Below are 16,317 nucleotides of genomic sequence, written 5' to 3' on the forward strand. Positions count from 1 at the left end.
GTACTAACTTGTCCTGGTCAAGGAAGTTAGTTCTTCCCAATGGAATTACAAGCCTAGTCTCACAAACAAAAACAATCATGTGCCATGGACTGCTATAGCATGGAAGACACATGTATACCAAACTCATTTAACTGAAATTGAGCTCATTGTGGTTCCTGAAAGTAACCACCCAAATAGAAAAGGGATTTAAAGAGAACTCTCTCTTCCTTCAGAAACTTTGTGTGGTGTAAGCTCGAGGACAAATTCCTGCATTTTATCAGTCTTCCTGAGAATTATGTGCCATTATATCGATTTGTTGGTTGCTTTGAAATGGATACTTGTTATGAAGAATATGAGTTGATGTTACCGAGCACACATTACTACATGCATGAATATGCAATCCTTCCCAAGTTTGCTAAAGTAGACCCAAGAGTCATTGTTCTTTCAGAACTCCTCAAAAAGAGAAATATAGTTTAAATCTGGCAATAGGGAGATCCTTAGGGTTAAATGCACAAAGTAGAAAGCTCTGCGTGTATGTGTGTAGGGAGAAAGAATATGTGTTTGGCTCATGCGAGCCCCAGTGAGACTTTGATCTCACCTCTGATTTTGATACGGGAGTTCAAAAGCTGTGGCTGTCTGGACTGGCACAGCAAGGTATAGGGTCCGTTGCCCCCATTTTCCCAGGCCCTGCGATAAGGGTGATTAGGGAATGTTGTAGCAAGCAGCTCTCCCATGGCCAGCAACTCCCTTTGAAGAAATCAGACTAGAATAAAGTCAGAATATTAAGCCCTCTGACGTGTCCCCCTATCAAACCAAATCAACAATGAAGTTATGCAAGCAGTCATCCTGTAGGCTTGTATTTATCACTCTTATAATCAACTACCTGGGTCATTTCACATCTTAGAAAAGGTAAATTGATTAAATTCCAGCTTGAGGAAGATACCTCTAAAGAGTTCAAAATGAGAGCAAAACCACGCCTATATGGCCATTGTCTGTGAACGGGAATTCATATAACCCGAATTGTTTAACTTGTTAAACATTTAGAAAGGGAAGTAGCAAATCACAGTTATCCCAGAGAAGACTAATTTATTACAATGGTCCAAGTTACTGTCTTTCAGGGCTTGTGGAATATGTTACAGTGACTAAAGGAGAAAATAAATATACCTGCTCAGAAAACACCTGCTTGATTCTAGGCTGCATGAGAGGAGAAAAAAGAAATGAATTTGGTCATTGCATGACTTTTTCATTTATTTTCTCTTGTCTCTTGTAATAAAGATTGGAACGTAAGAATTTCTGGAAGAAATTGACCCATGGAAACTTCATAATGTTAACTGCACAGCCTTCTTCATTAGCATCTTTACCTTCTATTTTTCCAGGGAGCTGTGGTTCACCGTGATTTTGAAGGACTGCTTCTGCTTCTGGACTCACAGCCTTGTACGCATTCTTAGAGCCACTTCCAGCTCCAGGTGATTCACTATCTTGGACAGGACTCACTCTAGAGCGTGTGGATCCTGACAGACTTTTGGTCACTGGCAGTGACTGGAAAGGATGATTCAAATTATCAGTGAAATCTTTAGGATGTCTGTAACTGTTCTTTTTCCCACAATTAATGGCAGATGCATCTGAAAAGGAAGTAGTGGAGTTTAATGGTACATCAGTTTTATCCACCTGACATATTACTTAAATTTATCATGGGATGTCACTCAAATTACTACCGAGCTCTATGACTTGATCTTCTTAATTTACACATTATCTATTTTGTCTCATGTGTAACCGATAATGGTTTCTTTCTCTTTTTCAGCCTATCGTCTCTTTCTCGGAAATCCACTTCTTACTTCCTCATGAACATTTATCTCTATGAGTAGTCCCAAAGAATTTCTTAGCCAGATGTTTAAGGAAAGGCTTTATTTTGGGGATAACTTTTTAAAAATAACATGCACATTTGACTTCTCAAAATCCTTAGGGTTAGGAAATAGATTTTCAACCAATTATGTTCAACCTGTGCTTCATTTACAGAGAACTCTCAGTTGAGTAATGGAGGTGGGCACTTTCTGTGCAACTTACAGTCTTTCACAGTGTCGTAGAGAACATAGACGTTAAACAATTTGCCCAGGAATCCCTTAGCAAGGATGTGTCAGAGATGACACTTGAAGCCATGTCTCTGTGTCTTTGAGGCGAGCTCTCTATCCACAATATTCAAATATTTTGCCATAGAAAATACTCACAATTAGCATTCTTTCATTTACTTTATTTTTTGGAACGAACTCCCATTTGCTCTCTATATAGTAGATGTAGTTTTTTAACATTTGAACTACTTTAATTACATGAGAATTTAGCTTTTTATAGAATGATCTAACTTTTATGAATTAATCTTTAAACTTTCAATACCCCATATCAATTTAGTATGAAAATAAGAGCTTATAGAGTTTAAGCATTCCTTTCAAAAACATGACAAGTCTACTTCTATACTAGGCTTAAAAATTGTAACTAAAAGCCAACGCTTTAGGAAAGTGAAAGAAGCAGCAGAAGACAGAATCAACATTTACTTTCTGTGGCTTTAAACTTTCTCTGATCCTTCATTCAATGATGCTATCCCTTCAAGGTATTATTATCCAATATCTTTCCTCTTTTTTACTCTCTCAATGGTAGAGCTATTTATATTCTCTCGACACACTCTTTTATCTTGATATGGGGCTAAGACACTACTGAAACTGCTGACTCCCAGATTATCAATGGTATCTTCACTGCTAAATTTGATAGCGTTTTTCTCCATCTTCCTTTTGCTGCAACTTACACAGCAGGATAGCCTTGCTCAGGAGGTTGATACACGTATTGGTAGAACAAGCTCATTGCTGGGGAGGCAGTACTAGCTCAGTGCTTGGAGACTTCAAAGGAACTTATGGGAGAGAAGAGGTAATGGATTGTGGTGTGCTACTGAAACCTGGACAGCATACCAGCGCCATGCCAGGGAACTGAATCGCTTCCATCTGAATTTTCTTATTAGGGTACTGAAGATCATCTAGCAGGATAAGATAAGGTTTCAGACGCTGTGGACCTTACTCGGAACTGAACTGCCAAGCATTCAAACTGCCCAACTCCCTTTAAGCTGGTCATGTTGAATGCAAAATTTACACTAGCCAAAGAAGCTATTTTATGAAGAACTGCCAAAGCGCAAGTGTTCATATGGAATTGCTTTCTCCTCCTGGTTCCAATGAAGCCACGTAATACTATGCAAGTTTATGATTTCTTGATGGCTACTCTTTGGTCACTATTTACTGTCATCAGGCTATGTAATATCTTTTCCCTAGTTAAAAGTGTCCGAAAATTCACAGGCTTTAGAAAGGAGATATGACATGTCTTTTGAAAGATGGATTTTATTACATATTTTCTTCAGTTTGCATTTTATTTGATAGACACAGGAAATCAACAACCAAAGGTTTCAGAGCCAGGGGATCAGAGAGAGATGAATGAAGTTTGAGATGCAGTGTAGATGGAGATCTGACTCCGTATTGAGGAAGGCCTGACTTGGAGTCTCAACTGTGATTGTATTATTGCCTGTGTCAGTTCAATGAAAACTTACTTTCACAGAAAGTAATAACCTGCCCTGCTCAAGGGAGTTAATTGATCCCAGTGGATTACACGTCTAATATCTAGCACCAAAAAGGATTGTATGACATGCACTTGTATCATAGGGAAGAAATCTGCACAACAAACTCATTAAACTAAAATTGATCTTATTGTGTTTCGGCAAATTAACCACCAGTTTAGAAAAGTGATTTCCAAGAGAACGGAATTTCTAAATTTAACTCATTTCAAGACACATGAATTTCTGAACTAAATTCAAAGACAAGGAATCAATACTGAGGCAGGACGAGGATGATTTTTTTTAAAGACAAAACCAGTCTGATTATCTCAAAAGACAGAGAGAAGAAAAACTAACTGTTAATATGTGAACCACTGGCAAGGGATGTCACAAAAGAAGTAGGAAAAAAGTCCTCTTCCTTGGTACTGTATTGGAAGGGGAAGTCAAAGTAAATGGGATCTGAATCACTAAGTAACTCTCTAAGCTACTCTGATTGGGCCAAGAAACATGACAGCAAGATATGTATATAACACACCAGCAGTTCATATGAAATTCATTGTAAAAATGTCAGTTCCCTCAGACGTAGACAAGAGTATGATTGCATGGACTGAAATTCACAAGAATGAAAAGATTAACAGAACTTCCAAAGATTAGCCCCAGGTCAACCATATACTACTGTCCGTATTTCTGATTTCCTGATGCCTACTCTTTGCCACGATGGATTGTCATGAGGCTGTGGAATCTCTTTCCAAAACTTACAAGTGCCTGAACATTAACAACTTTTACTAAGCAGATAGGGCATTTTATTTTAAGATGAAGTTTGTTACACAGTATCTTCAGTTTGCATCTTATTTGATACACAGAGGGAATCAATAACCAATAGTATCAGAGCGAGGGGATCACAGAGAGACGAATGAAGTTTCATATACAGTGGGGATGGAAACACGGGGAGGGGAAACATGTACCTGGATGAATAGAAATAAAAAATCTCACATCCCCATACCCTCCTCCCCCATATTGATGAAAGCAAAGGAATCCTTGATTGCTCTCTCTTCCTATTTCCAATGAAGTTATATACTACTATGTACTTTTGGGACTTACTGATGTCTACTCTTTTCCCATGATTTATTGGCATCAGGCTGTGAAATCTCCTCTCTAAAGTTTCTAAACATTCCCACGTTTTAGCAAGGAGACATGTAAGTTGATTTGAAAGATGGAGTTTATTACCTATTTTCTTCAGTTTACGTTTAATTTGAAAGACATAGGGAATCAATAAGCAAAGGTTTCAGAGCCAGAGGATCAGAGAGAGATGAATGCAGTTTGAGAGGCAATGTGGATGGACATGTCACTCCGGAATAAGGAAGGCCTGAGGTGGAGTCTCACCCGTGATTTTGACATTGCCTGTGTGACTCTTAACAAACCACTTCTGGTTTCAGTGCAGCCTTAGTTTGACAGAAAGTACTAACCTGTCCTGGTGAAGGAAGTTAATGGAGCCCAGAGGATTACATGTCTAATCTCCAGCACTAAAAAATTGTGTGATACGGACTGGTGCCATAAGGAAGACATCTTCATAACAAACTCATTAAACTGAAATTGATCTTATTGTGTTTCCTGAAAATACCCACCAGAAGAGAAAAGAGATTTACAAGAGAATGGACTTTGTAAATATACTTCATTACATGACACATGAATTCCTGAAAGAATTTCAGAGACAAAGAATCAGGACTAAGACAGTGCCAGGATTATTTTTTTTCTTTTTAAATGGCAGAATCAGTCTGATTATCTCCAAAGACAGAGAGAAGAAATCCTAACTCTAAATGTGTGAAACCACTGGGAAGGACCATCTCAAAAGAAGTGGGAAAAAAGTCGTCTTCCTTGACATCATGTTGCAAAAGGAAGTCAACCCAAATGAGATATAAATCACTAAGCAACTCTTTAAGCTACTCTGATTAGGCCAAGAAATACGACAGGAAGATATGCAGATAACACACCAGCAGTTAATGTGAAATTCACTGTAAAACTGTCACTTGCCTTAGAGGTAGACAAGAGTATGATTGCATGAAGGGAAATTCACAGGATTAAACAGATTAAAAGAGCTTCCAAAGATTAGGAAGAAATAACTCCATATGCCCCAGGTCAAACAAATCCATGGAAATACAACCAACATAAACATTGAAATCCGAATATGACACAATGATCATCATTTATGGAGGTTGTAAGGATAATATTACAAAGATATTCCCTGGTATGATAAATGTATTCCATTTCATCTAATTTCATAGAAGCAATTACTCAGATTTTGTACTTAGAATTTTCATTCCTTGGTATTAGATATGAGTTCTCATGATTAAGGTTTAAAATATTGCCACCACACTAAACCTAATCATATCAGCCCTCTCCCATTTCAAAGTCAAGTGGAAGTCATGTCATCATTTCTCTGATGGCATGGTGCTCTTCACCAATGGTGGACAAACAAAACATCACTATAAAATAAAAATAAATAAATAAACGCTAGGGCTATAATGTTTTAGACTGTGCAATGATACACAGGGATCATGTAAAGTAAACCTGGAAGCTATTCCTGGCTAAACACTTTTTTTTTGTTTGATGCCCTGTAAAGCAGGTGGGCACTCATCAGTGAGTGGGGAATCCTCAGGGTTGAATGCACTAACTAGAATGCTGTGCATGTGTACGTGTACGTGTACGTGTGTGTGTGTGTGTGTGTGTGTGTGTGTGTGAAGAATGTGTGTTTGCCTCACTCGAGCCCAATGGAGATTGGATCTCGGCTCTAATTTTGATTCTAGAGTTCAAAATTGTGGCTGTCTTGACTGACACAGCAAGTTGTTAGAGTCGCTCAACTCCATTTTACACAGGCCCATGGACAAGGATGATTAAGGAATGTTGTAGGAAGGGGTGCTCCCATGCCAGGAAGTCCCTTTGAAAATATAAATCCAGAAGAAAGAGTATTAAGCCCTCTGACGTGATGGAATTTTAAACCAAATCAAAGAAAGAGGTTATGCGAGCAGCCATTCTGTATGCTAGTATTTATCACTCTTATGCTCAACAAATTAGTTCATTTTATATCCAGGAAAAGGTAAATTGATTAAACTGAAGTTTTGGGAGAGCAAGCTCTAAGAATTCAAAATCAGAGAAAAACTACACAGAGATGGACATTTTGCGCAAAAATTAATTCATATAGGGCGAATTGTTCACCTTGTTAAGTACTTAAAAAGGCAAGTAGGAAATCATAGTTTTTATCCCGGAGAAGACATTTATGACAATGCTTACTGCTTGTGGAATACGTTACACTGAGTAAGAGAGGAAAGAAAATACCTGTCCAAAAACATCTGCTTGATTCTAGGCTTCACGAGAGGAGAAATAAGCATGAATTTTGTCATCGCAAGATTTATCACTTATTCTTTCTTGTATATTGTAATAAAGACTGGAATGTAACAATCTGAGAAAACAAGTGATCCACGGAAAAATCATAATGTGAAGTGCTGAGATTTCTCCTTTAGTTTCTTTACCTTCTGTTTTTTGAGGGAGCTGTCGTTCCCCGGGAATTTGAGCTATGGGTTTTGCTTCTGGAATCACAGCCCTGTATGCGTTCTTAGGGCCACTTCCAGTTCCAGCTCCTTCTTCACTTTGGAGAGGCCTCAATCCAGTGCGTATGGATCGTGACAGGCTTTTGGTCACTGGCAGTGACTGGACGGGATGATTCAAGTTTACAGTGACATCTTGAGGACGTCTGTAACTGTCCTTTTCTCGACAACTAATGGTAGATTCATCTAAAAGGGAAATAGTGGAGTTAAATAGTACATCAGTTTATCCACCTGATAAAAGACTTGAATGTGTCTTGACATATGACTCAAATTTACTGCCGAGCATTATGACTTGATCTTGTTAATTTACACATAATCGGTTTTATCTTTTGTGTCACGTGAGAAAAAAAAATCCCAGTAATTGTTTCTTTCATTTTTTCAGCATGTCGTCTCTTTCTTGGGTAATCAGCTCTTACTTCCTCATGAAGATTTATCTCCATGAGTAGTCCCAAAGGATTTCTTCATAAGATGCTTGAGAAAAGCCTTTTCTTTTGCAATAGGCTTTTTAAAAGTACCATGCACATTTGACTTCTCCAATTCTTTACTGTCAAGGAACAGATTCTTAACTAACAATGTCCAACCTGTGCTTCACTAACAGCGAAATATCAGGTGAGAAAATTCCTCTTTAGTAATGGAGTTTGGCATGGTCTCTGCCACACATAGTCTTAAAGGGTGTCCTAAACAGGTGAAGCAATGTGCCGAGGATTACCTAGCCAAGATGTGCCAGAGAAGATACTTCAATCTCTGTCTCTGTGACATTGAGGAGAGCTCTCTATGCACCATGTTCAAACAATTTATCACAGAAAATACTCAAAGGTAGCATCCGTTCACTTACTTTATTTTCTGTAACGACCTCCCATTTGCTACAATGATATTGTAACATTTGAACTATTTTAATTACATGGCAAGATTGATTTTTATTCAATAATCTAATGTTTTATACACCGATATTTTAACTTTCACCACCCACAATCAATTCACCGTGAAAATAACAGTTTATTGAGCTTAATCATTTCCTTTTAAAATATAATAAGATTATTTCTACACTAGGCCTCAAAAGTGCAACTAAAGGACTACGATGGAGGAAAGCAATAGAAGCAGCAGACTAGGGAATCCACATTTACTTTCTGTGGCTAAAAACTTTCTCTGACATGGCATTCAATCAAGGCATTCCTTCAAGGTGTTATTGCCCAAAACATTTCTCCTTAATATTCTCTCAATGGTAGAGCTATTTATATTCACTCCTCTCACAATTATATCTTGCAACAAGGCTAAGGCTCTACTGAAGCTGTTGACTCCCACACTGTCAATGGCATATTCACTGCTGAAGCTGATAGTCTTTTTCTCTGTCTTTCTCTTTTTCAGCATACACAGCAACATAGCCTTCCTCAGCAGATTGACCCACATATTGAAAGAACAACCTCATTGCTTGGGAGGATCCAAAGAAAATTGTGGGAGAGAAAAGGTAATGAACCGTGGTGTGCCTCTGAAACCTGGAGAGTAGACCAGAACAATGCCAAGAAACTGAATCGCTTCCACCTGAATTTTCTTCTTAAGATACTGAAGATCATTTGGCAAGATAGGATAAGGTTCCAGGCTTTGTGGTCCTTGCTTGGAACTAAACTGCCAAGATTTCAAACCCTCCAACTCCATGTGAGATGATGATGTTGAATCTCAAATTTCCGCTACCATAAAAGCCATTTTACGAGAAAATCCCGAAGGGAAGTATTCACATGGGGGTTCGAAGAATCCATAAAGGGACACTCTCAAGTGCCCTCTTAAGAATTTGGGAATAGACTGTGTGTCCTGGTACACTGACAGACGAGCATTCATCGTCGCCTGCCCACATAACAGAAGGTTTTGTGCTCTGTGAACAAAGCACAATGGAGACAGCTGCAAGGAACAGCGGGATGCTCATATTGGGAGTACCGAACTCAACTATGCACACGGTGCAATCGTGCATGTGTGTGTTGGACAATCCAAAGGAACCGTTGGTGTGATCCTCCACAGTCGGACACGTGGAAGCTTGACTCTGGCGTAGTTACGCCACTTTGGTCCTCTTTGGGAGCAAAGGACAGGCACGCTGGCAGCCTTGGCAGACTGAAGAGACAATTTCTGGATCCCATCTTGAATTTCCAGGAGAGAGGAATAGCTTCTGCAGCTACAGCTGAGCCATATTTGTTCGTATGTGCATATTCTGTGTGGATATTATTCCAAACATGGCCATAGGCAGATGACTTTCCCCCGGCAGACATGAATAAAGCAGACTATACGGAACACAGAACATAGGCAGAGGGCAATGAGGGCTCAATCTCTCTCACTTTCCACAACATCCACAGCAGCATCCAGAACAATGAAATCATGGTTCCTTGGGCTCAATGAACATAGAATTCGTTTCGTTTCTGCCCACAGTTTCATCTGTATTTCTCTTTCTCAGGAGTTCCTAAAGAACAAGGACCCTTGTGTCTCCTTTCGTAAACTTGGGAAGGATTGCAAATTCATGCGTGTAGTCATGTGTGCTCTGTAATAATAACTCACATTCTTTATAAAAAGTATCCATTCCAAAGCAACCAACAAATCGGTAGAATGAGACATAACTGTCAGGAAGACTAGGAAAATGCAGGAAATAGTCCCGGAGCTTACACCACGCACAGTTTCTGAAGGAAGAGAGAATTCAAGAGATGACCTGAAGGGATACAAAGAGGGAACACTGGGCAGCAAGTTGTGCAGACTAACTGAGGTATCTGTTTGGTTTAAAGATGAGTGTGAAGATGAGCAGGATTAAGTAAGGCTGCTTAGGGTTGGACTGTCAAAGTCCTGAGTAGTCAAGAGGTCTTCCCGTCTGAAACATTTACAAGCACGTGACTTACTCTGAGGAGTAACAGGGAATTTCTTTTTGAACTTTCTATGTCATCCTGTGGTCACCTCCTGAAAACATCCTTGGACTACGTAACTCGATGCCAACATGCAGGAAAGCAAGCCACAAGCTGCTTAGAATGACGCGAAGCGACACCATCCACTCCTCGTGGGGAAATGAATATGGGGAAGGGAAACTTGTATCTGGATGAAAAAAATAAAGAAAATTCGAATTCGAGAGGGAGACCCTCCTCATCTCCACCGTCAAATTGATGAAAGCCAAGGGATCGCTGGTTCCTTTCTCTTCTTGCTTCTAATGAAGCCATGTACTACTGTGGTCGTTTAGGACTTCCTGATGGCTGCTCTTTGCTCATGATTTTTTGGCCTCACGCAATGAAATCTTTCTAATCGTTCAAGGGTCTAAAAATTCAGAGGTTTTAGTAAGGAGACTTGTACGATTTGGGGAAAGAAGAAGGTCATTGCACATTTTCTTCAGTTGGCGTTTGATTTCGTACACATTGGGAATCAGTAGGCAAAGGCTTCAGCAGCCAGGAGATCAGAGAGAGAGACGAATGAAGTTTGAGAGGCAGTGTGGAGGGGCATCTGACTCCGAAACGAGCAAGGCTTGATGGGGAGTCTCAGCCGTGCTTTAGCTATTGCTGGGGTGACTCTTCACAAATCACTTCTGCTTTCGGTGGTCTTGTCAGTTCTCTGAAACCTTCCTTTCACAGAAAGTACTAACCTGCCCTGGTCAAGGGAAGGAATTGCTCGCAGTGGCTTACAAGTCTAATCTCTGGCACTAAAAGGAACTGTGGCATATGGACTTGCACCATAGCATGTCATCTGCAGAACAAGCTCGTTTGAATGAAAGGGATCTTATTGGGTTTTCTCAATGTAACCACCAGGATAGAAACGTATTTACAAGAGAACGTCATTTCTCAACTGAACTCATTACCGGACACATGAATTCTGAACGAAATTCACAGACAAAGAATCAGGTCTGAGGAAGTGCCAGGATTATTTTTCCTTCGGAAATGACAAAAAGCAATCTGATGATCTCAGAAGAGAGAGGGAACAAAACCTAAGTCTTAAAATGGAAACCACTAAGAAGGACCATCTCAAAAGAAGTAGGAAAAAAGTCTTCTTCCTTGATGTCATATTGCAAGGCGAAGTCAAAAACATGCGATCTGAATCACTAAGTAACTCTCTCAGCTACTCGGATTAGGCCAAGAAACACGACAGCAAGTGATGCAGAGAATACACCAGCACTTCATGTGGAATTCACTGTAAAAGTGTCAGTTGCCTCAGACGTAGACAAGAATATGGTGGCATGCAGTGAAATGCACAAGAATGAAAAGACTGACAGAACTTCTCTAGATGAGGAGGAGAGAAGTGCATACGCCCCAGGTCAACAACTTGTATTGGAACACAATCAACTGAAACATTGAAACCTGAATAGGACACGATGATCATCATTTCTGCAGTTTGTAAGGACAGCCTGACAAAGATATTCCCTGGTAGGACAAATGGACTCCATTCTATCTAATTTCATAGCAGCAATTACTGCGATTCTGTACTTAGAGTTTCTATTCCTTAGTGTTGGATACGAGTTGTCATGATTAAAGTTCAAAATATCTGTACCACGCTAAACCTACCCCAATCAACCCTCTCTCACTCAACACAAAGTCCAGGGCAAGTCATGTGGTCATTTCTTTGATGCCATGGGGGTCTTTGGAAAGGAAGGTAAAACACAACCCCATTCTACAATAAATAAGGAAAACTCTTGGGTTAAGGAATTGAGACTATGCAGGGAGACACAGGGATCATGTCAAACAAACCTGGAAGCTATTGCTGGCAACTTACCTTTTTCTTGGGTGCCCTATACAGCAGGTGGGCACTCGTCCGTCCCTGGGGAAGCCTTACGGATGAATACACAAATAAGAATGCTCTGTGTGTGTGTGTGTGTGTGTGTCTGTGTGTCTGTGTGTCTGTGTGTGTGTGTGTGTCTGTGTCTGTGTCTATGTGGGTATCTGCACGTGTGGGAAGAATGTGGGCTTTCCTCATCCAAACCTCATTGCGGCTTGGACCTCACGTCTAATTTGGATCTGGGAGTTCCACACTGTGACTGTCTGGACTGAGACAGCGTGCTTGCCCGCCGTTTCCCTAACACGCTTAACCAACGGTGATCAGGGAATGTTGTAGGAAGCAGTCCTTCCATGGCCAGCAATTTGCTTTGAAAACATTGCACTACAAAAACGTTAGGGGATTAAGCACTCTCTTGGGTCTCCCTGTAACAACAGATCAACAGTGAAGCAATGCAAGCCCCCATCTCTTTGCAAGTATTTATCAGTCTTGCACTCAACACACTAGATGTTTTCATTATCTAGGAAAAGGCAAATTGATTAACATGAAGCTTTGGGGAAGAGAACCGTCAAAATCCAAAACTGGAGAACATCTCTCTCAGATGGATATTTGAGGTGAATATTCATTGCTAGAAGCCGAATTCTTTAGCTTGTTAAATACTTTAGTAGGCAAGGAAGAAATCACGGTTATCCCGGAGAAGACTTCTTTATGACAGTGGTCAGTGCTTGTGGAATATGTCCCGCTGATTAAGGGTGAAAACAAAATCCCTGTCCCAAAAGACCTGCTGGATTGTAGGCTGCATGAGACTAGCAATAAGCATGAATTTTGCCATCGCATGATTTGTCATTGATTCTTTCTTATCTATTGCAATAAAGACTGCAATGTGACAACTTGAGAAAAGCAGCGACCCATGCAAAATTCATCATGCCAACTGCAGAGGCTTCTCCATGAGCTTCTTTACCTTCTGTTTGTGGAGGGAGCTGTCGTTCACCGTGCCTCTGAGGGACGGGTTTGGCTTGTGGAATCGCAGCCGCGTATGCGTTCTCAGGGCCACTTCCAGCTCCAGCTCCTTCTTCACGTTGGGCAGGACTCGGCCTAGCGCGTGTCGATCGTGACAGGCTTTTGCTCACTGGCAGTGACTGGACAGGATGAGTCAAGTTCACGGTCACATCTTTAGGACGTCTGTAACTGTCGTTTTCCCGAGAACTGATGGTCGATTCGTCTGAAAAGGAAATAGTGGAGCTAAATTGTACATCACTTTTACCCACCTGACATATGATTGAAATGTCTCATGACATGTGACTCCAATGACTACCCAACTTTATGACTTGATCTTGTTAATGTACACATCATCTATTTTATCTCTTGTGTCACGTGTGCAAAAATAATCCCACCAACGGTTTCTTTCTTGGTTTCAGCCAATCGTCTCATTCTCGGATATCCAGCTCTTACTTCCTCATGAAGATTTATCTCCATGAGGAGTCCCAAAGAATTACTTAGGAAGGTGCTGCAGGAAAGACTTTGCTCTCGAGATACCCTTCTAAAAATACCATGCACATTTGACTTCTCCATTTTTTTAGTGTTAGGAAATAGGTTCTTCACCAACAATGTGTAACCTGTGCTTCACTAACAGCGAAATATCAGGTGAGAAAACTCCCCTTTAGTGGTGGAAGTTGGCATGCTCTCTGCCTCTTTTAGTCTTACAGAGTGTCCCAGAGCACAAAGGCGTGAAGCAACTCGCCGAGGATCACCTAGCCAGGCTGTGTCAGAGATGATACTTCAATCTATGTCTCTGTGACTTTAAGGAGACCTCTCTATCCACCAATCCAAAATACTCACAGTAACCATCCATTCACTGACATTATTTTCTGTAAGGACCTCCCATTTGCTCTATGTTTAGTCGCAATAATCTTGTCATATTCCAGCTACTTTAGTCACATGACAAGATTGCTTTTAATTCACTCATTTAACTTGCTACAGATTAATCTTTTCACTTTCAGTACCCACAATCACTTCAGCATGAAAATCGCAGTTTACCGAGCTTAAGCGTTTCCTTTGAAAAGATGAGAAGACTACTTCTATACACAGAGGGCACAAAAGTGCAATTAGAGGACTATGACGTAAGAAAGTGATCGAAGCAGCAGAGGAGGGAATCCACATTTTCTTTCTTTGGCTTTCAACTTTCTCTGACACTTCCTTCAATCATGGCATTCCTGCAAGTTATTCTTCCCCAATTTCCTTCCTCCTTTATACTCTCCCAGTGCTAGAGGTATTTCCATAAAGTCCTCTGGCAATTTTATCTTGCAATAAGCCTAAGACTCTACGGAAGCTGTTGACTCCCAGATTATCAATGGCATCTTGACTGCGAAAGCTGACAGTCTTTTTCTCTGTCTTCCTCTTCCTGCAACTTACACAGCAACATAGCCTTGCGAAGGAGGTTGACCCACGCATTGGCAGAACAAGCTCATTGCTTGGCAGGCTCCAGAGGAACCTATGGGAGAGAAGAGCTAATGGACCCTGGTGTGCCTCTGAAACCTGGTCACTAGACCAGCGCCATGCCAGGGAATTGAGTCGCTTCCATCTGAATTTTCTTATTAAGGTACTGAAGATCATCTGGCAAGGTAGGTTAAGGTTCCAGGCCTTGTGGTCCTTACTTGGAACTAAACTGCCAAGTATTCAACCTCTTCAACTCCATTTGGGATGGTGATGATGAATCTCAAATTGGCGCTACCAGAAAAGCCATTTTACGAGGTACTCCCGAAGGGAAGTATTCACATGGGGCTTAGAAGAGTCCATAAAGGGACACTCTCAAATGCTCTCTTAAGAATTGTGGAATTGACTGTGTGTCCTGGGATACACTGACACACGAGCATTCATCGTGGCCTGCCCTCATCACAGAAGGTTTTGTGCTCTGTGAACGAAGCACAATTGAGACAGCTGCAAGGAACAGCGGGATACTCATATTGGGAGTACCGAACTCAACTATGCACACTGCGTAATCGTGCATGTTTGTGGTGGACAATCCAAAGGAACCGTTGGTGTGATCCTCCACAGTCGGACACGTGGAATCTTGACTCTGGCGTAGTTACGCCACTTTGGTCCTCTTTGGGAGCAAAGGACACGCACGCTGGCAGCCTTGGCAGACTGAAGAGAGAGACACTCAATTTCTGGTGACAACTGGATCCCATCTTGAATTTCCAGGAGAGGGGGATAGATTCTGCAGCTACAGCTGAGTCATATTTGTTCGTATGTGCATATTCCGTGTGGATATCATTCCAAACATGGCCATAGGCAGATGACTTTCCCCCGGCAGAAATGAATAAAGCAGACTATACGGAACTCAGAACATAGGCAGAGGGCAATGAGGGCTCAATCTCTCTCACTTTCCACAACATCCACAGCAGCATCCAGAACAATGAAATCATGGTTCCTTGGGCTCAATGAACATAAAATTCGTTTCGTTTCTGCCCACAGTTTCATCTCTATTTCTCTTTCTCAGGAGTTCCTAAAGAACAAGGACCCTTGTGTCTCCTTTCGTAAACTTGGGAAGCATTGCATATTCATGTGTGTAGTCATGTGTGCTCTGTAATATTAACTCACATTCTTTATAACAAGTATCCATTCCAAAGCAACCAACAAATCGGTAGGATGAGACATAACTGTCAGGAAAACTAGGAAAATGCAGGAAATAGTCCCGGAGCTTACACCACGCACAGTTTCTGAAGGAAGAGAGAGTTCAAGAGATGACCTGAAGGGATACAAAGAGGGAACACTGGGCAGCAAGTTGTGCAGACTTATCTTGTGCAGAGGTATCTGTTTGGTTTGAAGATGAGTGTGAAGATGAGCAGGATTAAGTAAGGCTGCTTAGGGTTGGACTGTCAAAGTCCTGAGTAGTCAAGAGGTCTTCCCGTCTGAAACATTTACAAGCACGTGACTTACTCTGAGGAATAACAGGGAATTTCTTTTTGAACTTTCTATGTCATCCTGTGGTCACCTCCTGAAAACATCCTTGGACTACGTAACTCGATGCCAACATGCAGGAAAGCAAGCCACAAGCTGCTTAGAATGACGCGAAGCGACACCATCCACTCCTCGTGGGGAAATGAATATGGGGAAGGGAAACTTGTATCTGGATGAAAAAAATAAAGAAAATTCGAATTCGAGAGGGAGACCCTCCTCATCTCCACCGTCAAATTGATGAAAGCCAAGGGATCGCTGGTTCCTTTCTCTTCTTGCTTCTAATGAAGCCATGTACTACTGTGGTCGTTTAGGACTTCCTGATGGCTGCTCTTTGCTCATGATTTTTTGGCCTCACGCAATGAAATCTTTCTAATCGTTCAAGGGTCTAAAAATTCAGAGGTTTTAGTAAGGAGACTTGTACGATTTGGGGAAAGAAGAAGGTCATTGCACATTTTCTTCAGTTGGCGTTTGATT

The 16,317-nt window shown here is 41.0% G+C and overlaps 1 protein-coding gene across 1 annotated transcript in view; it reads right to left on the reverse strand.

Annotated features, from left to right (window-relative positions):
- Positions 1-16,317, reverse strand: part of LOC140522576 (uncharacterized) — a 60,059-nt gene that overhangs the window by 35,175 nt on the left and 8,567 nt on the right. The window contains exons 4-6 of the mRNA XM_072637965.1: positions 12,845-13,151; positions 7,090-7,350; positions 1,341-1,601 (exon numbers count right to left, since the gene is read on the reverse strand). Of these exons, the coding sequence (XP_072494066.1) occupies positions 1,341-1,601; positions 7,090-7,350; positions 12,845-13,151 (829 nt within the window). The remainder of the gene's footprint in view (positions 1-1,340; positions 1,602-7,089; positions 7,351-12,844; positions 13,152-16,317) is intronic.

This window comes from Notamacropus eugenii, chromosome 2 (assembly GCF_028372415.1).
Source record: "Notamacropus eugenii isolate mMacEug1 chromosome 2, mMacEug1.pri_v2, whole genome shotgun sequence".
Taxonomy (NCBI): domain Eukaryota; kingdom Metazoa; phylum Chordata; class Mammalia; order Diprotodontia; family Macropodidae; genus Notamacropus; species Notamacropus eugenii.